Source organism: Protopterus annectens, chromosome 16.part0 (assembly GCF_019279795.1).
Source record: "Protopterus annectens isolate FY-2018-M chromosome 16.part0, PAN1.0, whole genome shotgun sequence".
Classification (NCBI taxonomy): domain Eukaryota; kingdom Metazoa; phylum Chordata; order Ceratodontiformes; family Protopteridae; genus Protopterus; species Protopterus annectens.
In genome coordinates, this window is record NC_056750.1 from 559726895 (window position 1) to 559753916 (window position 27022).

Here is a 27022-nt window from a genome sequence, read left to right on the forward strand (position 1 = left end):
CATAAAGTGACATCAGAACACTTTGGGAACATGTAGCCCCACCTCATGCACATTGCATAAAGTGACATCAGAACACTTTGGGAGCATGTAGCCCCACCGCATGCACATTGCGTGAAGTGACATCAGTACAAGTACACTTTGAGCATGTCCTGTCATGCCCATGCCAAGTACTGCATAAAGTCTCCCTGCCCATAATCCTACCTCATGCACATGACATGCAGGGATATTGGTACTCTTTGGTAGCATGTAGCCCCACCTCATGCACATAGCATAAAGTAACATCAGTATGCTTTGGGAATATGTAGCCCCACTTCATGCCCATAGCATGAAGTGACATTAGTACACTTTGGGGATGTCTTACCATGCCCGGATCAACTGCTGCAGACAGTCTCTCTGCCCTTAATATCACCTCCTGCAAAGGACATGCAGTGACAACACAGTTTAGGTGCATGTTCTGTTATATCCACACACACACTGCAGCGACAGTTTACCTGCACGTCTGCCTTAGTTTGTCTGAGTTAAACCTGCTTTACAATAGACTGTAGACCCCCAACGAATCTCCCGCCTCAGTTTAGGAGAGTCAACATTTAAGACGCTCATTCCCAACCTTTTTCTAGACAGCTTCTTTAGTACCTGAATCCACTACCGAAATGCATGTTCACAGTCACAATCAGGGCTCCATCCTTCTTTGCCATAGATTCTGAAATATAAGTGCATTGTTTAGTATTGGTTCTAAAAATAAGTATGATCTGCTCACAAGACCCCATCTTTCCCCATGCCCACTTGTCTTACTGTTGTCTGATTGAGGCTTTAGCCTGCATTTTTGACAGTTGCAGTGATCTGTAAATAATTTAACAAAAAGATTTGGCACTGGTAATGGTAGAAGGGGTAGCAAAGTAAGCCCATACAGACCTCACACAGGGTCTCCTTTCCATCAGTCTAAACATGAATAATGTGTTTATAGCATGCACATACAATGCAATCAGACTCGGAATTTGCCAGACTTGCTTATTTAGTCTAAGGTTCAACAAACTCAGACTGCAAACAAGACAGTTCAGCGTATTTGTGTAAATGATCAAGGCTTTTCTTTCTAGAATTAATGGACATTTCAAATATCACCCCGGAAAATGAGACTCGCATAGCATTTTTTTTTTAAACTAAAACAGAAAAAGAAATGGAAACTCCTCAACAGCTTCACATACTTTGTGAATTATTTACTCTGGTTTATGGTATGGCTGAGTTTTATTGACAAACAGAATTTCTGCCTTAGAGAACATTTCAGCAGAAATAGCATATTTCATCAGCTGAATCAGAATTCTCTCAAACAAATTAGAAAATAGAAACATTTTGCTAGTGTTGCTAAGTAGCAAACCATGAGGATTTTTACTTTCTGCCTGGGAAGCATTTTCCCAGAATTAAAATATCTCATGAGCACAGTTTACAGAGTTTCAAGTTGCTTTCTAATGTGTCCACAATGTGAGCAGGGATGTTATAGGAACTTCTATGGTCTCGTTGAATTGATCAGAAGTAAATTAAAGAAATATTCACTTTGGGATTAACCAATTTAGTTACAGTTGTTCTGCACACGTCTGTTAGATAAATATGTTTTATTTTTTCCATTGTCAGTGTTTGCTTTCCATCTAATTGTTGTTGTTATTGATCAGTTCCTCCGCAGGTGCTCACAGGCAAAGAAGATGGCTTTGTGACAGCAATAGTACACAGTTCACTGGAGCTCACCTGCCATGCAGTGGGACATCCCCCACCAGAGATTAAGTAAGTATGGGTAACTTTGCAGTTTATGACATGCAAGTTTATCGAACCACACAAATCAGAAGTGAAACTCGAAAGCATTCAAACGATATATATTTCATAAGAGGCTAAATTTTACAAGGGCATGTGCATGTGAAACACAATGAATGCTTCTGTATATGATACTATCTAGTGATGTGAAGTTGTTTTATCTAGCTGTTCATTCTTACAGATGGGCTCTGAGTCGGCCTACTACAAAGCTCGAGGTCTTCAAATTGCTCAGGGCCAAGTCCCTATCCCATGATGCACCTAGAGTTACCTTGGATCTAGTTTGCCGCTGCAATAGATCGTAGGTTCTCGCTAGCTCGGGGCCAGTAAAACCTTATTTTTTCAAATATTTCTTCATTATATTGATACCTCGTTTTTAGTAGAAGTTTTAAATACTTATATAAGCTCTTACAGCTTTATTGTGGAATTCCCTTTCCCGTGGTGTGCTTTTTCTTAAATTACTAGTTGACCTCGTTTTTTCCTAGGCCTAGTTTAGATTATTAGAGTGTGTTTAATCAGTGACTTTTCTGTCACAGCTATCTTTATTAATAGATTCAGAGTGTGCTTAGTTATTGACCTTTTGTCACAGTTTAGAATAATTAGAGCTAAGGTTTAGTTTTCAGTGTGTGAAATAGAACATTTAAACAGTGACTTTCTGTTACAACTTGATACTTTACCTTTGTTTAGATAAATACTTCTGTGTTTGTTTGTGTGTGTGCGTGTGTGTGTGTGTGTGTGTGTGTGTGTGTGTGTGTGTGTGTGTGTGTGTGTGTGTGTGTGTGTGTGTGTGTGTGTGTGTGTGTGTGTGTGTGTGTGTGTGTGTGTGTGTGTGTAACATTTAGCCTGTATTTTTCAAAGGGCTTGTTGATTGTTGTTACTGTTCAAAATTATTTGGGTGTGTACAGTTTTACAGTAACCTTTTTTGATACTGTGGTTTGAACAGTATGGCTGACCAAGACACCCTACGTCAGGATTTAAAAAATGCTCTAAATGTGGCCAGAAAATGTATGTCACTGACAGTTATGTTAACTGTGTTTATTGTTTGGGAGCATTACATCTCCAAGATAGCTGCTCCATATGTAATTCTTTCACTTCTAGGGTTCTCCAGGAGAGAAAGAGGAAATTGATTGATAGAGGTTTGCTGAAACTCTCTGTCCAAAAATCTGAATGACCAAGATCGAGCCAGTAAGTCCTCAAAATCTTCCAGGACTTCTGAGAGTATGAAATCGAAAAAGTCTTCGACATCAGCTCCACAGACATCAGAGCCAACCATCTTATCCTTTTGGATCCAGTCTGAGTTCTGGAACCGGTATCCGAAGTACCTAAGTCTCCTCTGTTACAGTCGGTACCACCCTCTATCCACCCATCTTGGTCTTCGGTCAGCCTTTCTGATTTGGATGTGGATTGTGTGGTGCAGAAGATTTTACAGGCACCAGCCTTTGCTAAATTTTTATTGGCTTCGACCCAAGCGGCTTTGGAGCTGAAGACCCTTTTGCCAGCTACTACTCTTCCTCCTCCTCCAAGCCATACCAGTCCTTTGGAGCTAGAGGAGTTGGACTTGTTGATCATGGAGCCTTTAGAGCCAACACCTGCTCCACTGTTTTTGTTTCCATTTACTCTGATGTTCTCGGTGCCAGTCGAGGAATCTAGGAGCCGACTCTCTCTGGGCGGGTTCTGGGAGGATAGTCAGACTGACTTGTTGGTTCTGACTCTGCCTCTCGGGGCTTTGGGTCTGATGAGCTCAGAGCCCACTGTCCCAGTGCCGGAGGTATCGACTGTTTCCTTGGGTCCGTCGGCCCCTTCGCATTGGAGGAGAGGTGCCTTCGAAGCCATGAGGAGAGTTATGTTTTCTAAGACATATTCGACCTCAGGTCCGGCTTCTTCCTCCCCTAAAGCACCTATGTCTGCTTCTGCTTCACACATCCTTGCCAAGTGTAGAAACCTAGAGCCTCAGGAAGCCCCAATGGGTGGCCCATGCTCTTCCGAGACCTCACCAGAAGTTCCCACTGATGAGGTTCCCAGGAAGAGACTTTGTAAGAGGAAGCATCTAGACTCCCCACAAGAGTCCTTGACATCTGATACCAACTTGGATGAATCAGAACGGTCCCTACAGTCCCCCTCTGAGGATATCTCATTTGCTGAGATACTAGAAATCCTTAGACAGAGGGGTGACTGGCAGTCCACCAACCCTACTGAAGACGAGTCTGTTCTCCTGAAGACTTTCAGGTCTCAGCCCTCCACTTCTTGAGTGCCTCCGCCCTTCGATGAGCTTATGTAGCTGGTCTCACGAAGGGTGTGGGAGTCTCTGGACACCATGGAACCTGTCCCTAGGAGGCCTTATAAATGTATCTCTGCTCCCCAAGACAAATCCTTTCTGGCCAAGTGTGCACCAGTTGATGCCATGGTGGTGGCGGCAGGCAACAAAAAGGAAATTTTCAGAAGCTAACTCTTCCATCCATCCTCTTAACATAGATTCCAGGAACATGGATAGATATGGGAAGCGCACTTACAGTTCAGTGACTTTTGCACTGTGTTCGCTCAACTATTTAACCCATTTTATGAGACTGAAAAGAGATCTCCTTAAAGAGCTGAGAGATGCTCTTCAGGGTACAGTAGCTGCAGGAGCTTCAGATAAAGTTGCCTCCTAGCTTGCTACCCTCAACTCCATAGTTAACTCATCCATGTGCCTCATTTTGTATTCAGCGGATGGAATAAGCAGGGCAGCAGGTACAGGAATTGCTCTTAGGAGACACTCTGGATGCGCTTGTGTTCCTTCGTGGAACCCTTCAAGTCATCTTTTGTAAATACCCCTTTTGATGGCTCATCTGTTTTTGGGCCCAAAGTTAAGTAAACTTTGACCAGGTGTGAGCAGGAAAGAAAGACTCTGTCGTCGGAGTCCATTTTTCCACCCCTACGAGACCCTACCCCAAAGGTCAAAGGGGAGGAAAGATGTGGTTCAGAAAAGCCCAAAGAGCCTTTCAGGGAACATGTGGTTAACCCCCCCTCCAGGGGCAGAGGAGGGAGCAATAATGGAAGACGTCACCCTCGCGGCAGAGTGGGTCCACAAAACCAGGGTGACAGAGATCACTTCTTTGGGAAGCCCTACCAGTGCTCCTGAAAGGAGGCCCAACTGTCCTACTCTGGAGGCAGTTGGGAGTCATGTATCTTTGTATCCAGACACCTGGCTCAAAATAACAAACAGCAACTGGGTACAAAGTATCTCATTTCCAGAGGATACTTCATTTCTTTCGCCACACCCCCTCCACTGAAAAGAAAAATCCTGGGCGTTCCACCCAGTTACAGGGAACAAGCAACAGTAGAGGTCCAAATGTTGCTTAGAAAGAGTAATACAACCAGTCCTAGCAGACCAGACAGGATCCTGAACTTACTCAAGATTCTTTTTAGTTCCAAAAAAGACAGGGGATTGGAGACCTATATTGGACCTCAGCAGGCTAAACAAATCTGTCAAGAAAGAGAAGTTTTGGATGTCACGCTTCAGTCGATACTTCCCTTTTTAGGGAAAGACAATTGGATGTGCTTGATAGATCTCCAGGATGCGTACTACCACATAAAAATGGCCATACCATCCAGGGATCATCTGCACTTCCAGCTGGGATCCAATCATTACCAGGTTTGAGCCCTGCCCTTTGGCCTCAATTTAGCCCTCAGAGTGTTCACCAAATGTATGGCAGTGGTCATGGCTCACCTGAGACATTTAGGATTCCAGGTGTTTCCATACCTAGACGATTGGCTCACCACCACCACCAGGCATCAACTCATTCAAGCCAGGGACATCACTCTGCAGCCAGCTGGCCATTACGATAAACTCAGAAAAATCTGCTTTGTCGCCATCGCAACATACCATTTTTATCAGAGCAGAATTGAACACCACTACCACCACCACACTGAGACTTCCAGTAGAAAGAATCTTACTACTCTGTCAGCAGGTCCCCAATATGTTATCCAAAAACAAGGCTCCAGCATCATAAGTTCTAAAATTGTTATGCATGATGGTAGCTGCAATTCTGGCCATACTGCTGGGTCACATGCACATGTGGATACTGTAATGGCTGTTGCTCACTCAATGGTCTTACCAAGAGCTCCCCATGTCTCACCTTATAATGATCATGAACTCTTGTGAAAAGGATCTTCAGTGGTGATTGACCACTCTTCATGTCATGATAGGTTGTCCCTTTGTTCTACCCCCACCGGCAGCCACAGTGACCACGGACACTTCCCTGATAGGGTGGGGGGGCATTTTTAGGGAAGAACAGCCCAAGGCACATGGACGATCAAGAGAGACACCTACATATCAATATCTCTAGAGATGAGAGCAGTACTTTTAGTGTTGCAGTACTTCCAGGACACTCTTCCTCTGGGTACAATTACGATTCAGACAGACAACATGTCAGTGGTCTGATACTTGAACAAACAAGGAGGAACCAGGTCCTACCCACTTTGTCGCGAGGCCCTAAGAGAATGGCAGTGGGCTATATCCATCCAGAGCTTTCTGTTAGCAGTGCACATCCTGGGGAAATCCAACATGATAGCAGACAAGCTGAGCAGAGCATTTTGTTGCCCCATGAATGGTCCCTCAAGAAAGAAATAGAAGACAGGATATTCCTCAGGTGGGGCCAACCTTGCTGTGACCTTTTTGCCAGTCACATGAACATGAAATGCAGAAGCTACTTTGCCCTGATTCCTCCTCTGGGAGAAGCCCCAAGGGACACACTCATTCACGATTGGCCTCCGAGTCTCCTCTATGCATTCCCACCAATCCCGTTGATACCCAAAGTACTACAGAAAGCAAAAGCCCTGGGAAGGACCATCATTCTAATAGCCCCTCATTGGCCTCGACAGATTTCCCCTTCCTTTGACTTAATCTTTTGGAGAACCCTTGGATTCTGGACCCAGTTCCGGATCTTCTGACGCACTTGTCCAGTGGGACTTCATCCCTCTCTGCAGTCCCAGAAGCTGACAGCTTGGCTGCTCCAATTCACAAAATAGCCAGGTTCCATAACCTTTCTAATGAGATGAAGCAAATTCTGTTATCCTCTCATAAATCCTCTGAGGAAGCTATACCTTAGCAAATGGAAAACATTTTCTATATGCCCCTCTCAAAACAATATTGATCCCTATCAAGGCCCTATGGCCTCCATTTTAGAGTTCTTGACTATGATTTTTTAACAAAGGAGCTGCAGCAGCAACAATTCGTGTTCAATTACTGCCATTTCTAATTTTCATCTTGGATTTGAAGGATTGAACATTATGTCACACAAACTATCTAAAGCCTTTCTTAAAGGGACCTTTCATCTCAGACCACCTGTAAAATCTCCCTATACCCCATGGAATCTAAATGTTATGCTTTCTCACATTATTCTTCCTCCATTCGAACCAACCTCCTCATGTGACCTCAAATTGTTGTCATGAAAGACTGTCTTTTTAGTAGCTGTCACTTATGCCCGCAGAGTGTCAGAGCTTCCAGCCTTGTTCATCAAGCCTCCTTATTTGATTTTCCATGCTGACAGAGTTTCACTTCAAACTAACCCCTCTTTTTTACCTAATCTTGCACTGAAGCCAATCTTAATCAAATTATTGATTTGCCAGTTTTCTTCCTCAATTGCTCCAACAATTTAGAATATATGCTGCACAAACTTGATGTTCATAGACAGCACAGATTTTACTTGGATAGAACAAAAGCTTTTAGGAAATCTGAACAGCTTTTCATCTCCTTTTCAGACTCCAGGAAAGGTATGCCAGTAGCCAAAACAACTCTGTCTAAGTGGTTATCTGATTGTATCACTTTTGCGTATTCAACTGCTAATATGCCCTTACAACAAAAAATTAAGGCTCATTCCACCAGAGCAGTGTCTACATCCTCTGCTTTTTCTGCCAGACATCCTATTGATAATATTTGTGCAGCAGCCACTTGGCCAGCATCTCATACCTTTATCACTCATTACAAAGTTGACAGGGCCACCATGGACAGGGCCTCTTTTGGATCCACTGTCCTGAAAAACATACTCCCGTGAGCCACCCAAGATAGATGGTGCTTGGGATGCTACCCATCTGTAAGAATGAACGGTGAGATTGAACAACTTCACATAAAGAAGTTATGTACTTACCATAACATTCCATGTGAGTTGTTCATTCTTACTTCCCACCTTCCTACCCCCTCCTAGGCTTTTTGAAGACCAAGATGCTGGATTCTTCCTGGTTGCTCAACCCTTCTATAACTTTCTCTTATGGAGTGATAGAATGATACATGGTATTATTATATGCAGCACATAAGATCTGAGGTAACTCTAGATGCATCATGGGATAGGGACTTGGCCTCGAGCTATCTGAAGACCTCGAGCTTTGTAGCAGGCTGACTCAGAGCCGAGGATCAGCTCCAAACACATCTGTTAGAATGAAGGTGAGATAGACAACTCACATGGAACATTATGGTAAGTACATAACTTCTTTTTTTACTGTATGAAATATACGTTGTTTGGTCCTGAATCAGTCCACTTTGAAGGTTTGGTGGTTGATGTATTTTCAATTACATTTGCAGATTTACAGGGGAAAAAAAAGCTTTAAAGTCCTGTGTTACAGTTTTCCCACCTGATATTGTAGCTTCTCTTATAATGTCCATACTTAATGGAAGCATGCAGTTGCCATTTAATATTAGTTTATTGTGCACATTTCAAAACACATGCAAATAAGGGAGTGTGCAAACCCCTTGATCTGACCCAATGTCTGCTCTTAATAACAATTAATGGGGGAAAATTGTGGAACATGCTTGAAATTGCAGATTTGTTGTGCAGAATGTCCTGTAGGGGTGGCATGGGAGTGGCTATGCTATAATCTGCCACCACAGCAATAAAGGTGTTGGAAAAAGCATGACTGGGCCACATAAGTGGTATGAGTCAATGGAGAAAGTTTGGTTTGTTAGTGCTATAGCTGTCAATTTTATAAATCTGCAGTTCTGATTTAGCCGCTGTAAATGGATGTAAAGAGCAGTTCTGTAATTGCTGCATTTATTTGCTGCATACACAGATTACATACCACCACATTTCCAAAGAAGTAAAGGGATGCACTTTAGTGCTTGCATAATTCCGCCTGACATTGCTCTTATGACCGAACTCCCATGTGGATAAGATTATCTACAGACTGGTGTCATTCAGTGTATCAGTCACTTTATCTAATCATAAGTTGTTGAAAAAAATATCTAGTCATATTTTATCTAATGACATTCTTCTTTAAGTTTTACCTGCTATAACACTGATAATAAGAAACGTTTATAACTTTTGATCACTGGTATGAGTTTTCTTAAAGATTTGTGATTAATGTTGCAGTTTGCTTTATTACAGTGTGCTGGATTATGTGAGTTGATGATGTACTTCCTCTGATTTTTCCCCTTTTCTTCCACTGTAGTGTGACTGTAGACTTGTTATATGTAAGTCTGCGGGTGCACGGGTTAAGTTGAGTTAAAGAAGAAATGACATACACCCCTGCAAGTATACAATGGTTACCATAACTCCCAAACAAGTATTTCACAAATAATGCAATTTTATAAATTGTCAGAGACAGTCTTACATAGACATTTCAAATGTATATAGTTTTCTATGACATAATCATGTCATTAGCTGCCCTGTCATGTCAAGTAGTGTGGATTTTACATTGTTATGTAAAAATCAGTATAATGAGGCACAGAACAATGGTTTCTCATCACATCAGGAATATCCATGAAGATCAACGAAGGTTGAGTCAGACACTTGATTTTTCTCCTCTTAATTAATTTTATCAGGGTAGTGCACTGTCTGACCAGTGTTTCTCTGACATTAGTATACATGCCCTTTAGGTCATCTCCCATCCAGTTTCAAGATACCTTGACCCCTGTTTAGAGAGCTAACAGGTATGTGTTGAATCATGCAAAGTAATAGCTGCTCACAATGTGTTATCTTCATAGGGGATCAGCATAATTCTTTGACCTGCTTCATCTGCAAAGGCTTGAACAGGGCAGCATTGCATCACAAGCAAGATGAACTTTCTTTACATGCAGTGCGAAAAGCCCTTGTGGCCCAATCCCAGTCACTGGACTCTGATCAACTGGACTCCTAGACTTGTTTTCCTACATTCCTTATATCATCTGGAGTGAAGGAGACCATAGAGATGTTGAAAGCTGTCATCATAAAACCTCCTGCGTTGCTTACTTAGAAGAAAGCCTTGATATCTGAAGCTTCTTCTCTCTGTGACAGTGTGTGGCCATGATGACGAAGACAAGTGACCGCAGCACCAGCGCCTTTATATGAGGAGGACTCTCAGTTGGGAATCATGGCATCACAGGATGCAATTTCTTTGACAGAACTATTTCTTTGGTACCTGCATGTAGAGTCAGAGTTGATAGCCTAACTCATGATGGGTCCAGTTTCCTCCTCCCCCAGTGCCACATATTCAAAGGAGCTAGTAAAATCCTTGTTGAAGGTAAGAGAAGAAATAGTTAACTAATATACCCGTGGCACCATAAAATGAGAATACATGGATTCGTTGGCCTTCCCAGGTGATCTGATCTAGTCCCCTTCACACACAATATTTATTCTACAGGTGGTGGTATCATTGACTGCCTTACAGTTGCCAGTACTGAAGCCATGGCCACTGATGTTGATGCCACACTTGGACTTACTGTCACCAGAGAACAGATAGTATAACAGCCTAGGTGTTCACTGTCCCTCAGTTGATGTTGCAGGCACTTATGCATTATTAGATATACTCTCAAGGTCTGCTGCTAGCAGAGGACATTGTTGTAATTCTAACATTTGTTCTGAATGTATTTACATCACCATCGGTATCTGCCATAACCATTCCAGTTCTGCGTCACCCCTTCCTGACTTTGATGACTGAGGCACAGGCTGTATCTAACCTGGGGTTGGTAGGTGGAACAGCTTTATAGCAAGTACCACTGCAGCCTTCATTATTGTACGTATAGTAAAATCTATGGAATAAAATGCCTAAACAGCTCCAGAGTTTGATGCTCATAAATAACATTTTATCAGAACTCCCTCAGTGTCTTTGCAGCAGTCTAGGAGTTGGAAGGCCAGGAAACTACTTTGTTATAGAGTTGGAGCCCTCTACCAAAAAACCTTGCAGACCTCTGTTGAAAAGTGTCTATATTATATTCTCGAAAGTCGACAATGTTGAATATGACACGAGAATATCGAACGCTCAGAATCTTGAGCGTGTAAACGGAAATCTCCGTAAGGGAAAATTTCCGTTTACTGCAATGTAGTGCAGTCTCGGAGTTGGTATATTTAAGTAGCAGGGGGTGGGGGGGCTTCCTCCCCCATGCTTAAACTTGTTAGGGCACATTTTTCTTTTTTTTTTTTTGTTTTTGTCTTTTTATAAGGTCGACATTTGAAAACATCGACCATATGGTGTCGACCATATGTTCAATGTTTTCAACCGTCAATCTTATAATATAGACCCATTGAAAACCAAATATTTGTCCCCACCAAAAGGAGCTACCAACCACCAGTTTTGAAAATGAGGAAGGTTTTCCTGGTCCACTTACTATTGCCTCAGCCCAGTCCACGGACCTCTTGCATTGTGACACTCCTGATACAGTAGCCCCAGTGCCTTGGAAGTCTGTTTTAATTTTTTGTTCTTCTAGAGATAGGTTTGTCTAGTTAGAGACCATCAGTCCAGTATTTTTTGTGATTGCAGTATCTCTGAATTGCACTCCTACACCACAAGGTCTGGCCATATGTCTGCCAGCTACTGAGTCCACAGGAGTTGCTTCTTCAGTGCTTTGTCTGAGAATGCCAAATTACTTGATTACGTGGTTTAATTTCAGAGATCTTACAGGACATATCAGACATGTGGTCAAAGGATCTGATGTACTGAGTTGAGGAGGAGGAGATTAAGACTCTTAAGCTGCATCCTCCACATTACTGAACCACACAAGCTGTACCTATTATAACATAGCTGAGGGTTCAACCACTGTTGCAATTACTGACTTAAAAATGCATCTGCATGCCTGGCTTTGGTTCACTGACTGCAGAAGATACAAACGTTTGATGAGGAAGTCAACAGGCTCTTAAAAATATGGCATAAAAGAAAGTCTCTCATAGCTGTGGAAGTAAAGTTTCACCCTATACAAAGAGTATTTTCTAAATCACAGAGGAGCTAACTTCAGGTGTTTCCAGTGCAGACAACAGTTACTGCACTAAGGGGATTAGGAAAGAGCCAAGGATAGAACTTCTTCAACCAAAACAACAATGTCCTCAGAAGCAAGGGAAGTACTGCCACATTAGATGCAGCAGGCAGCTCATGAATGGCCAGAAGGAATCATAAAATCTTTCCTGGATACTTCCCTCTGGAGGCAGTCAGACTAAGTCTGTCCTTCCATGTGACAAAGGAGTTCAAAATCATGAAGAACAAATGAATATCAGCATGATATCCACAGGATACTGAATTACCTTCACCAAGCTGTCCCCACAATCAAACATTCTGTCAGACTTCCCACCATGTCAAGAAAATTCAGGCAAGGCGATAGGTTGCAACCTTCCAAAGCAAAGGAGCCATCTGCAAGTTCCCATCAAACAGGATCAAATAGACTAAGGCTATTACTCAGATTTCTTGTTAACAAAAAGGACTGTATATCTCAGGCCATTTCTGAATTGCATTGGCCTAAAACAAATTCATAGTAAAGCAAAAATTCTGCATGGTCATGGTGCAAACAATACTCCCATGCTTGTTGAGGAGGTACCTGTGTGTCTCAGTAGAAGCACATCATTGTCACTTTAGATGTTTGCTCTTTAGTCTCATCACAGCCTCAGGATATTTGCATGGCAGTAGTCAGAGCTATCCAGAGGATACATGGAGAATGTAGTAACATTTTTAGAAGTATTGCTAGCAGAAATGGGACTGTTTTTTTTCCCATTTATAAGACTATAGTGAGACCAGTTATTGAATACTGTGAGTCATTTTGTGTATACAATAAGATGCAATTAGATAAACTGGAAAAGATTCAAAGACATTCTACTAGGAGAATTCAAGGGATGGCAGGGGTGAACTATCACAGAAGACTTGAGGTATTGTCCTTGTACACAGACAAATACAGATTGGTCCAGGGAGATGATCTTATCATGAATAAGTGTTTTAAGAACTGTACATTTGGGAATTATGTGAGAGCATTTAAGCTGTGGTGGTGCAGCTGTAGCATTGTCGCCTCACAGCAAGAGGTTCTCCCATTCGACTCTCGGCTGGAGCGCCTTCTGTGTGGAGTCTGCATGTTCTCCCCACAGTCGAGTGGCATTTGAAAAACGCATGAATGGGCATACCTTCGTTGAAGGTTGGGAGTTGGGCTGGCACCTCAGCAATGAAAAAATCTACTGCCAATCATTAGTGAACCGGAGTTCTGCTGTGACAACCCCTAACTGGGAAAAGCCGAAAGAAGAAGATTTAAGAGAGTGAACTTCATGAATATCAGAAATAACTATTTGGTGAATAGTATGTTAGGTAAAACATTTATATGAAATAAATATCTTTATGGGAGAGCATGTGTATGGTGGAATTAAATTCTCTTTGGAGTGAAGAAATCAGAGACTAATGGGTCTTTTAAATCCAATTTGTATTTATAGGTGGGTTTTCAACCCAATGATTTATTGTGGCAAGCTCTTTGAGGGCCTTTCTTAGGCTTTGGTCTTATCTCTGAACATCTGAAAAAGAGAGCCATCAAATAGAAGGGGACTCTGCTTCTTATTCTTCTCATGTACGCAGACAACCCTCTCATCCTACCACCCAACACCACAACCTGTGAGAGATGCACTTATCTAGCCAAACTGGAGGAAAAGCTCTCTCCAACCAAGACTAAACTTGACAGTCAAGACGAGAAGGTAAACGCTTGCATCACACCACACACCTCACATAGTCCCACTAAACCTACACCACCAAACTCCACACATAGAAACACAAAAACATTCACAGAGGCTCTCAACCATCTGCTCAAGCAACAGAGACCTCCAAAGCAAAAACACAAGCAACTTCCACCTCCCAACACAACCCAAATGACACATAGTCCACAGACTCAGTGTGCCAATAAACCACAGCCCATAAGGCAAAACAACGTACCCAACGCACTAGTCATAGGTGACTCTATAGTCAGGCACACTGATGTCCCACTCACCAGGCTAAACAACGAGAAGGTTACTGTCAGCTGCCTTTCGGGTGCAAGAATCCACCACATAACCCACGCACTCTGGTCACTCCACAAGTACAAATATGACAGCCATTGTCCATGTTGGTGTGAACGACCTGAGACCTACCTCCCTGGACTACATGAAAAGAGACATAGAAGAGCTCTCTGATCTTTTAGCTCAGGCAGGTATGATCCTAGCCCTGAATAGCATCCTGCCGTCTCCCAGAATAATACCGCAGTACAAGGACAAAACAATTGACTTCAACAATTAGCTAAGCTTCTGGTGTCATTCTAAGGGGATCCAGTATCTGTCTGCCTGGGATGACATTGTCAACAGACCACAATGCTTTGCCAGAGATGGCCTACACCTGTTGCTCCTGGGATTCTGGATGCTGGCTAAGGGTCTTGCCGCCCCTATAGTGCCTTTTTTAGGCAAGGTTCAAATGACAAATTCACCACCGTTACAGGAACAGGCAAGCAAAAACTGAGGGATCAACTTATCCACACCCCAACCAGGGGCAACAATATCCTAGACCTAGTCATTACCAACATGAGTAACCGGTGTTCCACACCTGAAGTCAACTCCTTGGTCACATCCGACCATAAGCTAATCACCCTAGATGTCTGCATCCCGCCCCCACCCACCATTAAAGAAACCATGGTAAAAAATTTCTCCAAAGCTAACTTCATGCTACTTAAGACAGAAGTGGTGAACTTCATGGCACCCATGCAGACGGACAATACATTAATGACTGCTGAATCCTACACAAATGCACTCTGCAAACACTTACACGAGTGCATAGATCATGCTATCCCAAATAGAACCAAAATGCTATCCTCCAAAAAAAGGAAGCCAATCTGGTGGTCCCCTGCCATAAACAAACTCTACAACAGAAGGAAGAAACTGTTGAAAAAGAGAGTAAAATCCCATGAGTGGAGGAGCTCCCTGGTCAGCCTCAGTAATAAGCTGAGATCCCTTATAAGATCCTGCAAAGCTAGCTACGAAAACAAAATTGACACTGATTCTAAGGGCAACCATAAAGTATTTTATAGCTATGTGAAGAATCTCAATGGGAACATCCAGATCTGCTTTGAGTTATAGCACAATGGCATGCAAATTACAGAACCAACTGATATTGCCAACATCCTGGCAGATAGTGCTAACTTTACCCCCGTCTCACACCCTAAAGGGCCCATATCTCTACAGGAAGAATGTAGAGTCCCTGTAATCACATCTATGCAGGTAAAAGCTGCACTCTCTAAAACCAAAAACACAGCATCCATGGGACCAGACAACATCCCAGGCTGCATTTTACACTAACTTCAGAATGAACTGGCTCCCCAGCTAAGCACCATGTTCAATCATAGTCTCATGTCAAGCTTTGTGCCCACTGAATTGCACACAGCAACAGTTATCCCACTCCACAAAGGGGGAGCCACCACTGATCCTAGGAACTATCGCCTTATTAGCCTGACGAGCCTGGTTTGCAAGGCCATGGAATGTATCATCATGGAACTCATAAACAAAGACACTGGTAACCTCCAAACTCTGGACCCCACCCAGTTCAGGTTTGTGAAAGGCAGATCATGCCTTCTGAACCTGATTGACTTCTTTGAGGCAGTCACCAAAGCTGTAGACGAGGGTAAGGTAGTTCACACAGCCTATCTTGACCTCACCAAGGCTTTCAACACCATCCCCCATTCTGGAATTATAGCTAAACTCACTAAAGTAGGTATAAATCCTTACACTACAAGATGAGTTAGCAACTGGCTCACTGATAGAACACACACTGTAAAAGTTGCAGACTCCAACTCTGACTTCAAACCAGTAACAAGTAGAGTACCACAGGGTTCAGTCCTGGGACCTCTCCTGTTAGCCTGTACTTCAGAGAAGTAGATACCAAATGCATAAGGCCTCTGGCTGATGAAGTTCGCAGAGGACTGCAAACTAGGAGCCATAGTCGAGTCCCCAAATGATGTAGACATCCTACAGAAGGGCCTCACTGAGACAGATGCCTGGTGTCAGAGGCATGGCCTCAAGCTCAGTGCCAAAAAGTGCAGTCATCCCCTTTGGTAAAAACTCTGTACCCATGAACTATCACATAAACGGCAGTCTACTTAATGCTGAATGTATTGTAAGAGACCTTGGGACCCAGGTGGACAGTAGCCTCTCCTTTGATAATCACATTGCCACAGTAGTCAGGAAATCCTTTTGTGTGGCACACCCCATCACAAAAGGGTTCTCATCCAGAAAAAAAGACGTAATTGTTCCCCTCTACTCGGCACTCATTAGATCCATTGTAGAGTACAACGCCTCTTTTGGAATGTACCTCACAAGACCTCTGCAGCAGCTGGAAAGGCCACACAAAGAGAATTACTGACCTCAAACAGATGCCCTACTCTGACCATCTCAAAAAACTCCAGCTTTACTCTGTAGCATTATCGCCTACTCTGAGGAGATCTCTGCCTAGCATATAAAGCATTGTTAAACCCAGAGCTGTTGGACATACTACACCTAAAGAAATCCCAATCCCTCTAAGCTCCACGATCTAGGGACCTAAACCTTGTCACCACAATAAACAGGACATGCTGGAGGGATAGATTCCTGTCCCAGAGACTTCCTATACACTGAAACAAGCTACCCATCTATGTCAAGCAAAGTTCCTCATTAGCACTCTTCAAGAAAAATCTTGATGAGTGGATGGGAAGTAGGAAATACACTCTGGGGATCACTTCTGTGGCTCTACTCAACAGGGGCACAGGAAATTAACTTTCTTGGGTGACATAAGCCAGGTAACCTTGCTGGCTAGGCTAACTTAGGCCCTTGGGTCGATAGCCTAGTACCTACCTATGAATACTAAAGTTTAGAGAGAAACTTAGACAGTGAAACCTTTTCCAGTTGTTCCTAAGGAAAATGCTTGATTAGACAGAAAAAAAGCACATGAGTTGACTCGAAAAATCATGAATACCTTGGACTTTGATGTGGGTACATGGAGATGAGCAAGAAGAAGTCCAGCAACACTGAAATTAATGGATAAATGTGAGATTATAAAGTATCAATCACATTTGTGAAATATGGTTTTGCAAGAAAAAGTGCTGAGGAATATTGGCATTTTATTGACTTTGTTAAATATGTGGGTGGACTGTAAAGTATGTGCCCTACTTTGTCATTAATGTTTAGAAAGACACTGAGGGGAAAAGTAAACTGTAAGTAAAACCCTTTTCTATCTTACTAGTATTTGTATAAAACATTACATGATATAAACCGCATGTTAAATAGTAAAGCATATTTGTGTAGAATGTAGTCAAGGGAATCTTAAATATGGGAATGAGAGTGAGTCTTTTCAGTGATTGCTGTATGTGATAAAGATATTAAAGTAAAGCAGTACCTTTTTAGTTTTAAGAAATTTTGGCATTGCAATATAAAAAGAGAAAAAAGGCTTGACAAAAGCAAGTTTAAGTTAATATGCTACAATTTTGGGCTGTTGGGGTGAGGGATGGGGTTTAAAAATGCAGGTTTAAAAATGCACTGATTATATTTAGAGTTGAGATGTTTTCTCGTATTTTTACAAAGGTCGATGTCTGGATTAACATCCTTTGCTTAATCTAAAAACAAGTGTTTTTCTGTAAGCAAATAGGCTTGAAAAATAAGACAAAATGCTGAATATCATGAGAAGTGCTAAATTTATTCCATATGCAATGATATTACCTTTTATTGTTTTCCTTTAACAGATGTTTAACAAATGTTAAGTGGATTAAAATATCTGCAGTTGAAGGCTATTGTACATTTTGTTGCTATGTTTCCATGGAATGAGTTGCATGCAGGTACAAGCAATCTTGAAAATTTGTAGCATTGTTTGCTTAAGGAAATGCAAAATTTAAAGATACAAAGGCAAGCATAGAGTGAAAAACAATGTTTGAAATTATTCGAAGTGAAAAAGAGTTGACCTAGCAGACTTAATGCACCAGTGTGTGTAATAGAAGGGTGTATCGTTTAGTTTTGTTTAAAGGTAGCCAATGCATTTATTTCTTAAGGCTAAAAGTTAATGTTTTCTGAAAACACTCGAGCAGTTTTCCACATGTGGGAGGGGAAGCGAAATAAAAGAACAGACAGCAGTCAGTGTATGTGGGACTACAGGCTGTAGCATGCACGTTAACATTAATAACCTTTATTTTAGGTTAACTAATGCATATAGGTGCAGTTGTTAATTTGAGGGGGTTCCTTTCTGGAGAGTTAAACTTCATTTTTGAAGACATACATAGTTTAGTGCATTTGATCTAAGTATATAGGTTATGAGGGTATTCTAAACATGTATTTAATTTTATGTTTGAGGGTTTTCATTAAAACCCTCAAACGGAGTTGGATGGCACAGTGGTGCAGCGCTAGCATTGTTGCCTCACAGCAAGAGGTTTTCCAGTTCGATTCTTGGCTGGAGTGCCTTCTGTGCTGAGTCTGCATGTCCTCCCTGCATTCGTGTGGGTTTTCTCCAGGTAGTCCTGTTTCCTCTCATGTTACAAATTCATGCGTCTGAAGCATTTCTTCCCGGGCTTCTGCTGAAAAGTGGTTTCATTCTAAGTCGGTCTTTCCCAGTAAACAAATGTTAAATAAAAAGTATTGAAAAATGTAATATAAGTTCAAATGGAGATGACAAGAAAGAACTATATAAAAAATAAACCTGACAAATATTAGTATTCCACGTAATATAAAAGCTGGAAACACACATGCAAAAAGCTGTCCTGTATAATAGGTGGGAACAATTATTTCTTATTATAATGGCTACACTATTCATATTCTTTTGGAATGTCAATAGCCTTACAAGTATACACAACAAGTAAGCATATTGAAATATATTAACAAATGCAGAGTGCAAATAAAAATGCTGTAGGAGACGCATTTGAAATAAATGAGCATGTGAATTTGATAAAGGATTTCAGAATGGATATTCAGCAGATTATCAGGGACAAAGGAAAAGCGGAGTAATTATGCTAATTGCTAGAGGAGCTCCAATACTGATAAAAGCAGAAAAAATACAATAAAGGTTGTTTAGTGGCAGTAAGGGCTCCTGGCAAGAGAGGAGGATTAAAATGGCATCTATTTATTCCACCAAAAAGTGTTGTTTTGTAGCTTAAGAAATTTTTGAGTGAAATAATCAGTTTTCAGTGGAGAATATTACTTATAGGTAGGGACTGGAAATTGATTTGCAGCAGTGAGGATATATCTGGGGGACCTAGAAGGGAAAATATAACAAAAGAGTATAGATTTCTGAAGAAAGTTATGAGCATATTTGGTATGGACAATGTCAATTCATTTGTAGGAGCTCTGAGAGAATTTAAATATTCTCCAAGCTACAATAACTGGGGTATACTAGATAGAAATTATATTTCACAGGAAAAAGTGGATATAATTAAAGGCTTCAGAACACATCCAATAGCTGCTTACATGAATGCACTGTCTACCTATTAAAAAGAGAGGAATTTAAGTAGTGTGTAGTGGAAATTATTTGAGAGTTATTAGGGGAAGGCAGAAATTTCTTCATAAGTTACAGGTAGTGAGTGGGATAAAATGAAGATGGAAATTAAAAATAGAGTAGAAATAAAAGAAAAAGAAATATGGCTAAGAAGTAAAAATAGAGTAGAAATAAAAGAAAAAGAAATATGGCTAAGAAGTAACAGAAATTACTTAGCAAGGTGGACTGAGGTTAAAATTTTGCAGAATAAGGAGAATCTCACAGAACATGTAAAATGGCCGAGTGCTAAAGAGAAAATAAGGGAGCATCTGGATAATATACATAAGTTTAGAAAGATTGCTGTTAAGCAACTGTTTTTATTAATGCCAGAACAAAAACTTTTAGCACAATGACTTGGGCAAAAGAAGGTAGAAAGAGTTGTCCCCAAACTTTCGGAGCCTATTTATTTATGTAGTTAGTTAGTTAACAATTCTTTACCGGGAAAGTCTGACTTGGAACAAAGCCAATTTTTAGTGGAGTCTTGGGGAGAAATGCTCCAGATGCATGTCTTTGTAACGTGGGAAGAAACTGAGCACCTGGAGAAAACCCGCACAGATGCAGGGAGGACATGCAGACTTCACACAGAAGGCAACCCCAGCTAAGAATTGAACCAGAGAACCTCTTCCTGTGAGGCAACAAAGCAACCACTGCACCTATAACAAGAGAAATAACCAGAGATCCTGTAGAGATATTAGGGAAATTTCTGAAATTTTATGAAAATTTGTATACTGCAGGAAAATATGGAAATCAAAAAAGAACACAAATGGAAATATTTATGGAAGACTTAAGTATGCCAAGGTTGGAGGTAAACGAGGCTCAACAATTAACAGTTAAGATAAGAGGAGATGAGATATAAATGGTTATGCAGAATCATTTTGAAGGTAAGTCTCCAGGAACAGATGGTATTCCTGTGGAAGTTTGGAAGTTAGTAGGAAAGAAAGTGCTAAATATCTGGAGGGTTTTATTAACAGTATTTTAAAACGATGGGAAGCACCAACATCTTGGATGAAAGCTGTGGTGGCTGTAATAGCTAAACACAGTAAAGACCCATCAGACCCAGTTTCATATAGACCAATTTAAATTTTAAATCAACATTACAAAGTGTTTGTCTATATTACCTAAAACAATGGCAAAAGTGTCACCAACATTGATAGATATGTATGAAATCCAGAGGGAAGCAAAAGGTAAGAAAATACCACTGCTAAGTCTTGATTCAGAGAAATCATTTAATAGTAAGCTTATATTTTATGAGTAGGGCAATGGAAGAATGAGGTCAGTTACGAGTATACATGAGGGATCAGAGGCAAGAATTAAAGTAGGAAGGTCTTCTCTGTAAGTTGTGTCTGAACAGAGAAACCAGATAGGGGTGCACTCTTTCCCATTGTTATTTGCTTTATATTTAGAGCCATTTGCAAAGTAAATAAGGGACTTGGAACTGTAAATTATGTACCCACACATGAATTGGTTCAGCAATACCTATATATATATATATATATATATATATATGTATAAGTCTATATATATATATATATATATATATATATATATATATATATATATATATGGGGCACACAATAAGTTGAAGTAGTTTGGAGTATGGATTAAAAAGGCTTCTGTTGTGGCAGCCAAGGATATGTAGGAAGAGACTTAAAATATAATACAAATGTAAGAAACTGGACTCTTCTACCCATCTGCCAGTACTCCATAAGGGCTCAAAACAAAAATGCCATGGAAAGGTCTATCCTACCTTGTGTTATGGTTGTATTTTACTAGCTTTTCCCCTTTAAATTGGCTCCTAAACCTATTGATAGTCTTCCTTTATCTTTTGCCCACTACACTCCCCACCCTGCCCCCAATTCCCACCCACCCCCAGTGATCCAACCTTTATTACAAACAGTAATCACTCCCACCTTTCAAACAACCTATAACATTACTACACCTATACTTCCTCCTACAGCTTCTCACTACTATCCCTCCTACTCCACTAATATGTACAAGCACACCATACTGCATACATGACATCTTACCAAACCTCCACCATTCCTGCACTCAACCACTACCACTGTACCACCACCACTCATATCCCAGCTCTACTCTAATATTCTCACGTCAAGTCAACAACCTTCCTGATACACCCTCTATATATACTACAGACCACAATACCAAAACTAAAAACAACCCGACAACTTAACATAACCCTACCACCATACCTATTACCCACAGAACACAATCAAAAAACTTACCTTATAAGCAATCGTATACAGAAATTGATAGAAATAATAATCTCATCCATATCCAACCTAGCACTCAGTGGAGACATCCATCCCAATCCTGTCCCCTCAATTTCCAACCTCTCCCCTCCTAATCAGACTACAAACCACATCTTCTCCCAAATCACAGTCAATAGAAAGCCAAACAACCACCTTCTGATAAGCCTAAATATTAGAAGTATATGTAACAAGGTGCATGAATTCCATGCCACCATAGACTTCTACTCCCCTGATGTAGTGATCCTTACAGAAACATGGTTAAAACCACACATTACTAATGATCAAATCCTCCCTACCAGTTACAATATACTAAGAGTAGACCAACTAAACAAAAAAGGAGGTGGTATAGCTATAATATTTAAACAGCATCTAGACATCCAGATCTTAGTTAGCAGCTCCTCAAATAGGTAAGGAAGAAATAATATATACCAACCTTAAAATAAACCAAAAATAAAACCCTAAACATAATTGGTCGCTACTTCCCACTTGGCCAAAACATCCCTCCACTTGAAAACCTCCTCAGCTGGACTAGCCACCACCTACCCCAAGAAACTTTAATTCTTGGAGACTTCAACACTGACTGGCAATCCTGTTCTAGCAACCACCCAACCCATCAGGTAAACCTTCATGGCTTCACCCAACTAGTCCAGTCACCTACTAGGATAAATAAAACTCCAACAAACACACTACCCTTGATTGGATACTAGTCAATAAGAGCCCCCAGTCATATATAGCAGACTGCCTATCTGACAGCCTCAGTGATCATTCCCCAACCTTCCTACTAAGAAAACACCTTTACAAAGCGAAACCCATCATCTACCATCAAATATGGAAAACCCCTAACTTCAACCCTCTCTCATTCAGCTCATCACTAAAAGACTGTAACTGGCAATCTCTAAAGTACGTCAGACTAGATGATGCAGTTGACTACTTTAATAAAACATTCCTAAGCATCCTTAATTACCATGCCCCCATAAGACGTTCCTGAAGTAGAGCCCAACCATCCCCATGGCTACAAAAAAACATTAAATCTGAAATGAAAAACAGGGATACAGCCAGAGACAACTGGCACAAAACTAAAAACCCCTCTACTAGGCAAAAATTCCTAGAACTATGCAATAGAACCAAAAAACTTATAAAACGGGACAAAATCCAATACTACCAGTCTGCCTTTACCTCCTGCCAACATAACTCCAAACAATTCTGGTCCTCAATGAACTCCATCCTCCACCCAGGTAAAGTAAGTCCACCCACTCCTAACTTAACTCACTCCTCCAAAAATATTGCTACCTCTTTCAACAATCACTTCACACTATCACTATCTAGACAACACAACCCCCTCATAAACACACACCATCAACTACAACTAACAATCTCCACACTAGCTTTTCTTTCTCTCCTGTTACTATGTCCAGAACAAAACAACTACTAACTAAACTTAAACCCACCAGATTAGCAGCAGACAACCTCCCAAGTGAATACCTTCAACTTGCAGCTGAAGCTCTGACCTACCCATTATCACTCTTGATTAACAGATCTCTGACAGAAAGTTATGTTCCCACACTAGGGAAAGTCTCACACATAATTAACAGATATCTGTCAGGAAGTTATATTCCCACACTAAGGAATGTCTCACACATAATTAACATATCTCTGTCAGAAAGTTAAGTTCCCACACTATGGAAAGTCTCACACATAATTCCTGTACACAAAGGAGGCCCCTCCACAGATCTTACCAATTACCACCCCATAGCTATTCTCTCAACACTCTCCAAAATACTAGAGAGATGCATTCATTCTCAAGTCTCGGATCACCCCCTTGCTAACAACCTCCTCTCCAACACACAACACAGATTCTGACCTAACCATAGCACCACCACCACCTTGCTTTCTTTCTCTAGCACTCTCTTACAAAATAAAAGTGCAGGTTATCTCTTCTCAGCTACTTTTCTAGACCTCTCTAAAGCTTTCAACATGGTCCCACACAAACAACTCATCTCTGTTCTCAATAGCCTATCCTTCTCTCAACCAGTCATCAACTGTTTTCAGAGTTACCTATCTGACCACCAACAAGCAGTTGTTTGGCAAGATGACCTATCCCCCCAACTACCAGTCTTCATAGGGGTTCCCCAAGGGTCCATCCTGGGACAGCTACTCTTCACTGTTTTCACCAATCATCTAGCCTCAGCCAAAACACATGGCACACTCATACAATACACAGATGACTCAACCATCATCTGCACAGCCCACTCCCTACCCGAACTGCAAAAAGTCACACAAGAAGCATATTCCTCGCTTGAAACTTGGTTATCCGATACCCAACTAATACTCAACTCAAACAAAACAAAATTACTAATCTTCCATCCCACCAAACTTACCGTAGACAGCTCTCACTTTAACATCACAGCAAAACACAACACCACCATCCATCCTACAGAACACACCAAATTACTAGGAGTAGAAATAGATAATAAACTGAACTTTGACATTCACATTTCCATGACCATTAAAAAAGTGCACAAAAAACTAAGATCATTATATAGAAATCAGCAACTACTTACAAAAGCAGCTAAAATTTCGGTAGCAAATTCTCATCTTATCTCTAACCTACTCTATGCTTCTCCAATATTTACTAAACTTAGACAATGTGACCTAAATAAGCTCAAAACCTGCTACAACAAAATCACCAAATTCGCCACAGAGGCTTCCTACCGTACTCACCACTGTTTCTCACTAGCAGAACTGGGCTGGCTAGAGCTCCCCTACCTCCTTCAATGGTACCAACAAGCACTTGTCCACAAACTAATAAACCAACCACTAAAAGTCCCCTCTCTCTAGAATCTACTACAACCCTACATAACCACGAGACCACTAAGATCCAGCCACAAAAACCTCCTAGAGGTCACAAGAGCCATTAACTCTGCTGGAGAGCATTATCCTCCTGCACTGTAGCCAAACTGTGGAACTCCCTCCCATCCTCAATTTCCTCTGTAACTTCTTGCACCCACCTCAAATCCTTACTAAAATCACACTTAAAAACTTGCCAGATATGCCCTTGCAACTCCCCCCCCCCCATACCATCCACTCCACCCACTGCCTCTCTTGGCCCCCTATCAACAACCTACTCTTAAGAAGCTTGGCTACTCATGTTCCCAGCTACCTTCCACATAGTACTAACTTCTTGTAGCAACAACTGCTAATGGCTTATGTACCTCAAAAACAGATTGTATCAATTGCTCCCTGATGAGTCTCAGCTACATTTGTAACCATGTTTAGTATGTCACCATATTTTAAAATTGTACTATGTTCTACAGCTGTTTTACATCTATGTTTTATTCTTGTCTTATGTCCTCAGCTGGACTAATGTCTATATTTTAAATGCTATGTTTTTTAACTGTATAATGTAAGTAATACTTAATGTGGAGCTTTTCTCCCCAGGCCTCCGCTGAAAATGGACCTGTGTCCAGTCGGACTCTCCCGGTCAACAAATGTAAATAAATAAATGGATATGGCTAGTAAAATACAAGACGTGAAACATGGTTTTAGTCTCTTCGGTTATATATATAGGTCAGGCATATTTTTTTAGCAAGTAGAGGAGAAGTTGTGGACAATAATAAAGAGTTGAAGGAATTTATCTGGGAACGGTAAAGGACAAGGGTTAAGTGGGATACGCTGATATTTCCAGTAGAACAAGGTGGTTTAGGATTACTTGATTTGAAGGAATATTTTAGAGCTATACAGTTAAAGTTCATTTGTGTAACACATGCATAAAGTTATAATTCAAAGGAAAGAAATAATTATGAAACGGGGGGGGGGGGGATTTCAAGAAATAAGGAGAGGGTAGGATTTTGGATGCAGACCCCTAAGGAAAATAACACACATACATACTATAGGTGGGGTGAGGGAATAGATGAGTGCTGGGTGAGAGCATTAATGTTAAACTGAAATTAAGAGGCAGGAATATTATATTCATCTTTCTTTCAGCTTTTCCCAGTTAGGGGTCACCACAGCGGTAGATTTTTACGTGCTGGCTTGCCGGGCCTAATGCACAACCTTCAATGAAGGAACGCCCATTCACGCATGTCTACACACAGAAGACGCTCTGAGAATCAAACGTGCAACGTCTAACTGTGAGGCGACAACGCTACTGCAGCACCACCACCGCAGTAGGAATATTATATTCATAAAGAAGCAAAAATTATTCTTAGAACTAAACCACTTTGAATTATATGGAAAATGGAGAAAGGAGATTTTGCGGGTAGGGAAGACTGCAAGTAGGGTACAATTTATAAGCAAGAAGGGGTGGGAATATGCTGGAGAAAACTTGCAGAAGAGCAAGTGTATTGGGAGCAAAGAACTAGAGAGGGAAACATAATAGAATGGGATGAGGTCAAGAAGACATTTGGATTGTAGGCTAGAGACTGCCTTCCCTACCAGGGACTGATACCAGAAAATAGGCAGAGAAAAAGAGATAGGGGAATCCTAAGTGAAATAACTGCTTTGCTAGAGTTTTTAGCTGAATCTGGAACAGATCATGCTGATAAAAAGCTATAATTAGTAGGGCATATAAAATATTTCACAATATGTAGCACATCTTCATCTTTTGGCTTTTCCCGGTTAGGGGTCGCCACAGCAGAACTCCGGTCCGCTAATGATTGGCAGTAGATTTTTACATGCTGGCTTACCGGGCCTAACGCACAGTCTTCAATGAAGGAATGCCCATCCACGCATGTCGTCACACAGAAGACGCTCTGAGAATCGAACAGCCAACGTCTAACTGTGAGGCGACAATGCTACCACAGCATCACCACCACAATTCATATAAAATATTTCACAATAACTTTAAGAATCAGTCAGAGGAGGTTAGAAAGAATTGTGAAGTGAGACTGGATAAGCAATTCATAAGGGAACAATTAGAGGACATACATATGGCTCCCAGGTGTGCAAAGAAAAGTCTAAAAGGTTTAGTATTTTTGCTAGCAAGTATTTGCATAGGTATTTTTATACCTCAAGAAGACTCCAAATATTTTTTCCTCAGGTAGATGGCAAATGATGGAGATGTAATGGGGAAAAAAGAGGTAACTGGGAACATATGTTCTGGGAATCTAATGAGTTGGCAGAGTTTAATAATTCCGTACAGAGTATTCTATCAGAAATATGGGGAGAGACAGTAAGGGTAACTAAGGAAGTGATTCTTTTGAGCTGGAACACATGATTTGAATTGCATAGACATAGTAAGGCCTTGCTAAGTTTAATTCTGGTGGTTG

At 41.1% G+C, this 27022-nt stretch overlaps 1 protein-coding gene across 2 annotated transcripts in view; it reads left to right on the plus strand.

The window, feature by feature from the left end:
* The window catches only part of HMCN2 (hemicentin 2), a 2554053-nt gene that overhangs the window by 1146699 nt on the left and 1380332 nt on the right, over positions 1 to 27022 (plus strand). For both annotated transcript variants that reach the window (XM_044058392.1, XM_044058391.1), the window contains exon 33: positions 1665 to 1773. In XM_044058392.1, the coding sequence (XP_043914327.1) occupies positions 1665 to 1773 (109 nt within the window). The remainder of the gene's footprint in view (positions 1 to 1664; positions 1774 to 27022) is intronic.